The sequence below is a fragment of the Zalophus californianus genome, chromosome 9 (assembly GCF_009762305.2).
Source record: "Zalophus californianus isolate mZalCal1 chromosome 9, mZalCal1.pri.v2, whole genome shotgun sequence".
NCBI lineage: Eukaryota > Metazoa > Chordata > Mammalia > Carnivora > Otariidae > Zalophus > Zalophus californianus.
In genome coordinates, this window is record NC_045603.1 from 42,778,786 (window position 1) to 42,787,866 (window position 9,081).

General features: G+C 36.8%; 1 protein-coding gene across 20 annotated transcripts in view; it reads left to right on the plus strand.

Annotated features, from left to right (window-relative positions):
• Positions 1 to 4,920, plus strand: part of KCNC2 (potassium voltage-gated channel subfamily C member 2) — a 188,630-nt gene extending 183,710 nt beyond the window's left edge. For 3 of the 20 annotated variants that reach the window (XM_027594673.1, XM_027594670.1, XM_027594672.1), the window contains exon 5: positions 1,556 to 4,919. In XM_027594673.1, the coding sequence (XP_027450474.1) occupies positions 1,556 to 1,692 (137 nt within the window). In that variant the 3' untranslated portion in view covers positions 1,693 to 4,919. Of the gene's footprint in view, positions 1 to 1,555 lie in introns of all 20 variants that reach the window. The other 17 variants (XM_027594678.1, XM_027594690.1, XM_027594689.1 and 14 more) reach the window with 12 other exon arrangements.
• Positions 4,921 to 9,081: the final 4,161 nt, after the last annotated feature.

Here is a 9,081-nt window from a genome sequence, read left to right on the forward strand (position 1 = left end):
CTCTCGTTAGCAGAAATTATGTCCTAGAGAACCTTACCATGGTTAATGGAAGGCACAAATTTCCATCAACAAAAATCTCAGAGAGGACATCAAGCATGCTGAAAGTTTATGTGTGTGTATGGGGAGGGATGTTCCTATTCAGTGCAGCTTCACCCCACAGTAGAGCAATTACTGCAACCCATGTCCATCCTGGTTCCTGGGCCCTGATAAATCAAATAATCACTAATTTGCTTAATTTCTCCTTTTCTAGTGAAAGGAGGAGAGATAGTATTAGCTTCTTCCCCAGAAGTCCATGAAAATATAGAATTAGAAAAAGAAGTCGTTGAGAGGAACATGGGGAAGCACAAAAGGCCCATTTTCTTTCTCAGATAGTCATCATGCACACTGAGGACCACTCGGAGCCCAAGGAATGTGCCCTAAGTCTAAGGGATAACAAAGTTTGCTGAACTTGGATGTCCTTGCTCAGCTTTAACTGCCCAACAGAGAATTTCATTTCCTCATTCTACAACACTTTTTTTCAGTGGGCCTGTCAGAACATTTATTTCCTGGCTACTTTCTCAGTCAGTGGTTGTCCTGCTCTTAAGACAATTCACGTCTAACTTTGCAGTGTGCCATCCACCCCACTTAACCACCTCTAATCTTTTCTAATAAATAGTACTACAATATATGAGTCCTTCCAAAGGTGACCTTGATGAGGATGTTGCTTGAGTGGCTAAGGAAAACCACTGGGGGTTAAAGCTTGTGAGATGGATCTTTTATTCTGTTAATCCATGACTATCACACACAAATGATTAGAATGCAAGAAGATAGAAAGAAAAAGTGAATCAAGATCAAATGGTTCTCAATTCCTGGCAGTGGAGAGCCAACTGAAAACATCAGATAACCAAGTTCAGACTCTAATTCACTGAATTATGACTCAACTTATATTTCATTTCATTTCTTTTTTTCCTTTCCTTTTTTTTTTATCCAAGGAACTAGAAATGAGCATTCATTCCACATTGCCTAGATAATGGCAACCAATGCCATTATTTGAGAATCATCCTTTTAACACTATAAAGCTGGCAGATTAAATATGCTTGAGAAAAAAAAGCCATCCACTTAAAGTTAATCCTGCTTGTTAGCTTAGTAAATAACAAAAAAAGAAAAGAAAAAATAGCCCACTTGTTTTTTTCAGAAGCATATTCTGAAATGTAAAAATATTAGCCAAGTTTATATCTTACTTAAGTTGCTTTGCCTAATTCTTAAAAGATTTCTAGTATTTTATGTGCCAAAATGACATCAATGCAAAATATAATTTGGGAAAGAATAAATTTTGAAGTAGTACAACTATAATTTGTGATAGCTGGTTTAATCTTTTGGGAATGACAGCGCTAGTGAGCTTTATTGTTTTTTTTAAGTTACAAATGGTCTCAATATTGAATTCTTTGTAAAAAAAAAAAAAAAAGATTCTTCCTTGAACTCAAAATAGCACTTTTGATTATCCTGCATGGTATTGTTTGTCTATGTTTATTTTCTGGTTGAATTCAACTGACGTCTGTGCATTTTTTCATAAAAGGATATGAAAAATCCCGAAGCTTAAACAACATAGCGGGCTTGGCAGGCAATGCTCTGAGGCTCTCTCCAGTAACATCACCCTACAACTCTCCTTGTCCTCTGAGGCGCTCTCGATCTCCCATCCCATCTATTTTGTAAACCAAACTGCATCAGTCGGCTAAATTGTATGAATTCAAGTACTGTCTACCCCATAATGGAGATAATTAAATGTAGAGTTACTCCAGGCTCCATTAAATACAGTTTAAATCCTGCATGATACTACTATTTGAAGTCAGAAATGCCACTTGGGTAGCTAACAAATCTTATCCTGGCTTTAAAGATTACCTAAAGTAGTGCTACTTCTCCATGTTAATCGCTCTGGTCTCCTTTCGCAATAAAATGACAGATAGTGTCAGCTATTGGCCAGTACACTAATACATAAACATATCTTCAGGGAGATAGATTTAGAACAGTGTGCTTCCTAATGCCAATCACTTCATTGGACCTTCATTTCTTGTGACTCTTAACCATTTTGAAGATGTTTGGGATCCTCTCTTGATTGCACACGACATGACTCTGGTCAGCTCATTTGCATGGACCATCTTGTCTCTATCACCTGAAAGCAATGTCACAGAGTCCGGGGACCGTGGATGGCTCAGGATATGTGTACTTGCATCGAACCATCCTGCTGATATGAAAGCCCTGGTCAACTGTTCTGCACGTGGAATTGTGGGGCAGGGAGGGCGAGTGTCTCCTTGGCATTTTTTTCCCCCTTATTCTTTGAAAGAAATATTTGTCTTAACTAGTTTAATTTCTTGATTGATTTGCTTTTCTTCAAAAATGCTGTATTGGAGTTCTGAATGTCTCTGGTTGTTTGCACACAGATAACTGCAAAGAGGTTGTCATTACTGGTTACACGCAAGCTGAGGCCAGAGCTCTTACTTAATGGCTTGGGGAAGGCACAAAACATGAGAGAAAGGTAACTGCCGGCCAGGCTTGCATTGTTTAGCCACGAATTGCTGCTTGGTACTAGAGTCATACATATATATATATGTATATATATATACATATATATGTATATATATATTTTTTAATCCCAGGATTTGTCATCATTTTCAGAGGCAAAGTGCCAAATATCACCTAAAGCTCTCGTGTCCCCCCCTTTTTTTTTTACCCCTTCCTTTATTCTTATTTATTGATTTTTGTGCAAACATCAAAGATTATCGTGGTTCACAGGAGGCTTTTTTTGACCAGCCTTAAATTTCTGACTCACAGGATTGATCAGATTTTCAGGCAGTGTTTAACCAGGTGCTTTTGTCCTGTATGTTGTTCTGTCTGTCTGTCTTAGCTCCCTGTCTTAAATGTATATGCCATCCGTCTTCATGTAGCACAGAAATGCCTTGATAAGATGTTCATGATTTTAGTCCTGGGTCCTCTCCCCTGCCCCTGCCTTCTCCGCTCTTTGGAACAGCCTCTCTGCTTTGTGTACAAATGAATGACGCCCTGTAGACTACCTAAGTTAATCGGTACTGTGAACCTTTTTTGATAAGCAGGATTTAAGCAGCAGTGTCACCATCACATTGGTTGCTTGCTGCACTGTCAGTTTCTACTATCTAGCAACCAGCATTCATCACTACACTCCAGCAAAACCGCGAGGGAGTTTTATTCAGTCAAAGTGGAAGAAATTCTGTTTACAACATCCCTGTGAATGCACTTGGGATAGTGTGTCTGGTGTATTGGGTGCGTGAGGGAAGAAAAATGCCATAATATAAATTGAGGGATAAACAATATTTCTAAGGCATTCAGGATCCTTGAGACTGTTGATTAATTCTTAATTCTCATGTTTATTTTTTTTTGTTAGGAAGACAAATGTCATTTTTATTATTGGCCACATAACACCTATTACTCTCTATCCCTAAGTCCTAAAGCATGAACTGCATGTCAGAGATCTTGTACAGCAACGGATTTACCCAGACGTACACATCTGATATTTAGAGATTCAGTGATCCTTTTAATAAGACCACACTTAGGAAGTTATAATGACATATGGCGTTGTGGTAAAGGAATTAATATACTGTCTGGTGCTGCTGTTATTGACTACAGTGTTGTACAGAATCTGTCATGGATTTCTGACTGCTGAAAAAGGGACAATGGGATTTAGCCACACCAAGGACTGTACCGGAAACAGACTTCTGTTGCTGAATGTGCCCTGATGCGACCAGGTAGCACTTGGAAGAGGTCCCTGCATCTTCGCAAGGCATTTAAAGCTAGAAAAGAACTGTGGCTGGAACTCATTTGGTGCTCCCCATATGAGTGGTCTGCTGTGGACTGGCCAGTAGCTGTGAAACAATTGTAAACACCAACACGTGGGCATGGGTCGATAGCGTCAGCCATCTCACATCCAAGGACACCAAGTCCATGACCAACATCTCTGAAGCTTCGAGTAAGGCCCGTACCTCTGTGAATTGCTCCTCTTGGGCCTGCAGTAGATCGTGCTGTGAATCATACAAGGCAGTGATATTGGTGTAGTACAGACGTGTCCTAATTTCCCTTCTTTCTCCTTTGTTGTTTGAATCCATGAACATTGACGGTATCTTTTTTTTTTTATAAACCACTTATGTTATCAGCTTGTCTTTGTTGTGAAATTTTCAGTGCCTATTTATCAAAACTAACCTGTTTTTTGTCACATGTATGTTTAGTTCTGGAAAATCATTATGACTTTAAGAAAAAACTCACCAACATTATTCATGGTTTAAGTCCTTTGTCATCGTTACCTCAATTATAAATATTACAGAAAATAAAATTCTGGTGATGAGAGTATTTTTTTATTAAATGATCAAGGAGTAATGTCAGTATATAGTAGAGTATTAATCAAATTATATCCTAAAATGTATATTTTGCATAAAAGAGATATTCTTCAATCAATTACTTTTTTGTGAGTTTTGTGGCAAACGAAACTTGTACTTGTCTTTAAAATTGTTGTAGTCGAAACTGTGTAAGAATTCTTCATCTTGCTTAATCAATATTTCCAGAATCAATTAGTTCCCCTGGGATTCTGAATATAACATATAACCTAATTATGAACCTCTGTATCGTGGACCTTTTGTGAACATTTCAAGGTGCATGCACAACCTTGGCGATAACAGATGGATATGTAACTAACTGAAATGAAGAATAAAAGGCAAATAAGCTGGGGATGATCTTGACTCCTATCTGATTAAATTATTCATATTCTTTTCTTGGCTCTTCTCTTTGTTTTGGAATTTTCAACAGACTGTACTATTTTTATGTTTCATGGTACCAAACCAGCTAGTCACACATAATACAAGGAATTTGGGATGAAAGGATTTATACATATACAGAAGTCCCTCTTTCATTCAAGTCTTGGGCATGTAGCCAGTGTTTTCCTCTTCTAAGTGCTTTGCCTGCCTAAATTTCTCTTATAATTCTGAGATGGAAAATTATTAATTATGTTGCTCTCCAATATTTATATGGTACTTTATGACTGATACTGAATTTTCACTCATACTTTCCAACTTAATCATCACAGCACTTCTGGAAGTCAATGTGTTTTATTTTCATTTTATTGATGGTGAAGCTAAGGATCAGAGAGGCAGAACTGTTTACTTATATTTTTGCCACAGATACTCTTCTCTGCCATAATTTCTTATGGTTTTAATATTTACTGAGCCTCTTGTAAATGCCTTATCTTCTAAAGATGGCTTCGGTCTCAATATTGGGTAATGGACCTCTGTTTTGGCAGCACACCACACATAGCTAACATTCCATTATATTGTGGGGTTATGTGTAAATTTACCCTGTAAAATCTATGAAACTATCAGGATTAAGGGAAGGGTAAAATGAAAAAGAGAAATCAGGTTGGCAAATCCAACACTTTCTTATTATGCACCAATAGAATCTTTGCTACATCTAAAAATGCTCAGTGTTGATTATTAAGAGTCTATTAAGAAACTGAGTTCATAAAAGGGAATACGTCTAGATATAATTACTGATAAAATGTTTTTAATGATGGTGTCAGCATGCAAAATTTACTGTAAAGAGGAAAAATGCACAAGAAGGGGGAAAGAATGCATTTTAATAGATGATAATTACCATCAAATTTTGACTAAAAGAATCAAGATTAAATAGTCATGAATGAAAAGTGAAAATACTCACTTCATCTTTCAAATAAATCACAAAACAGACTAATGGAATAGCAATAGTGAACTTATCTTGGAAAGAGACAATGAATATGTTAAAAGGCTATATTACAAAGCAGGGCCTCTGGAGGATTTATAGCGTGCTTGAAGACATTTAGAGCTAAGTGAATCTATTCATTTATGATGATGATGATTAAAATATGCGGCTTAAAATTTTTCCTTACTGACAAAATTGTCTCCCTTCCAGTTTCCCCTGACAAAATTCAATTAATTGTTTAAATTCCTGATTATTAAACTATAGATATATATTAATTTTCTCTAACATGGATTCAGTATCATTAATATTGATCCTAAATTTAATAATTTCCTGTTCTCCCCTAAACTGTTTCAAAAATATTTTTTCATTATTGTCTAAAAATTAAATAATTGTATTGAATAAGTATTACTTGATTTTTTTTCTTTAATTATCATACTGTCATTCAAAGTGATGGACCACTGAATATGCATTTTTAAAAAGATTTATTTATTTAAGAGAAAGAAAGCACGCATGCATGAGAGCAGGGGAGGAGGGGAGGCAGGAGAGGGAGAGAGAGAACCTCTAGCAGACTGCGTGTTGAGCACAGAGCCCGATATGGGGCTCCTGGTGGGGTTCCATCCCACAACAGCCAGACCATGACCCAAGAAATCAAGAGTCGGACTCTTAACTGACTGAGCCACCCAGGAGCCCCTGAATATGTGTTTTGAACAGCAAGATCTTCAAAGACTATGGCGACCTCATCTACAATCCCGCATAAACTAATTTTGTAAAAAAAATAGATTATTTTTTAGAGCAGTTTTAGGTTCACAGCAAAATTGAGCAGAGAGCAGAGAGAGTTCCCATTTTCCCCTTGACCCCACACATGCACAACCCCCCTTATTGTCTGTGTCCCACACCATAGTCATATATTTGCTACAATCTGTGAACCTACGAAGACATATCATTATCACCCAAAGTCCTTAGTGTACATAAGGGTTCACTCTTGGTGTTATATGTTCTATAGATTTGTTAAACGTGTAATGACATGTATCCAGAACTGTAGTACCATAAAGAGGAGTTTCACTGCCCTAAAAATCCTCTGTGCCCATCCCATCTTTCCCCTTAACCCTTGGCAGTCACTGATCTTTTACTGTCTCCATAGTTTTGCTTTGCCAGAATGTCGTGTAGTTGGGATCCTACTATATGTAATCTTTTCAGATTGACTTGTTTCACTTAGTAATATGCATTTAATGTTTCTCCTTGCCTTTTCATGGCCTGGTAGCTCATTTCTTTTTAGTGCTGAAGAATATTCCATTTTTTTTAATGTATCCCAGTTCATCCAGCCGCCTACTGAAAGACATCTTGGTTGCTTACAAGTTGACAATCATAAATAAAGCTGCTGTAAACATCTGTGTAAGGTTTTTGTGTAGATAGAAGTTTGCGATTCATTGGCTAAATACCAAGAGCACGATTACTGAATCATATGGTAAGAGTATGTTAGCTTATACTCATTTTTTCATTTGGACCTCTTACATCGTCAGCAAAACTACAGTTCTAATTCATCTTTTCAGTGCCAATCATGTGCACCACATGGATTACTTATAAATTTGCTGTTCATTTCCAGATGTAAATATATTGGTTGATTATTGACCAGCAGATTCTTTCTCTTTAAAAATGCAATTTTGGGGGGAGAGGGAGGTGCCCGGCTGGCTTATCGGTTAAGCGTCTGCCTTCAGCTCAGGTCATGATCCCAGGGTCCTGGAATCCAGCCCAGCTTTGGGCTCCCTGCTTAGCTGAGAGCCTGATTCTCCCTCTCCCTCCCTCCCTCCCTGCTCATGCTCTCTTTTGCTATTTCACTCTCTCTCCAATAAATAAATGAAATCTTTAAAAATACAACTTTTAAATAAAATACAGGAAAAGTTTCTATAAAATAAAAAAAAGTTAACTATAATTCCATAATTTTCTACTCCACAAACTAAATAGTTTCATTTTGTCAATTTGCCTTTTTTCCTTTTTTTATCCTCATTTTATAATTTTAGCGTACTGTGGGAGTGTGTGTATATATGTGTGTATTTAACCAGTCATTTCAGTCATGCTTCAGTTTGGCCTTTTAGCTTTCTTGCCTCAGGTCATTCTTCCTCATGGATGGTGTTCTAACTCTGCGCATGCTCAGGGAAGCACCCCAGGGCCCCACGATGAACACAACATCACCTCTGTCATTGAAGAACTCCCATCTAGTGTTTTGGTCCCTTTCTGGTTCTGCATCAGAAAAGCTGTTGGAGCCCTTTATTTTTTTTTATTTTTTAAGATTATTTTCTTATTCATTTGAGACACAGAAGAGAGAGAGCATGGGGTTGGGGAAGAGGCAGAGGGAGAGGGAGAAGCAGGCTCCCTGCTGAGCCAGGAGCCTGAGCGGGGCTCGATTGAGGACCCTGAGAACTTGACCTGAGCTGAAGGCAGACGCTTAAGGACTGAGCCACCCAGGCGCCCCTGTTGGTGCCCTTTAAAACTACACATGGCTGTGCTCAGCTTGAAATTATTTCTGGGGATGTATGTTATTTTTAAAAAGTAAAGTGTTATGCATATGTATTATTAACAAATAAAACAAAACAAAGAACAAACGCCCCACAGGTGTTTCTTCTAACATGGCCTAAAGTAAGATAGATATTTGAAATTACTATAATAGAATAGCATTTTTCCTAAACATTTTGCACATAGGTATATTGTTTTAGCAATTAAAATGTGAAAAAGATGCATAATATCCCCTTAGGTTAATGTTCTATATATATTCATTCCCCTCAGCTATTCATGATTTCTATTTTTTTCCTATTTTCTATTATAAATCAAGAAGCAGTGACCATTTTGTGTATGTGCATTTTTATTTTATTTTTTGACAGGGAGGGCTTTTCTCAAAAATTATTCTCAAAATGGAATTATTGGCCTAAAGAGTGTGAAAAATTTCATGACCATACTTTAAAAACTACTTTCCCATAGTCATATAATGTTACATTTCATCAGCAACAAATGAAACTGACATTATCAGGACAATTTTCTTAGCTGCATTACAATTTGGAAAAATTTTCTTTTGCTTAGAGTAATTTTATGTATATGATTAAATTAACATGAGTTGAACCATTACAGATTTTTATAAATATCATGTCTCTACTTACCTTCCAGTTTAGCTAGTCATTTACTAGCAGGCCAGCCAAGTATCTTTATTAGGAAATTCTTTTTTTTTTTTTTTCATTTTGGAGCCAGATTTCAAATTTGGAATAAAATTTGATGTATTACTGTTTGTAAAATAATGCATATATATTGTAAACCCATAGAACTTGCGTCTTCATATTTCAATATATTTCTCATAGTAAAACA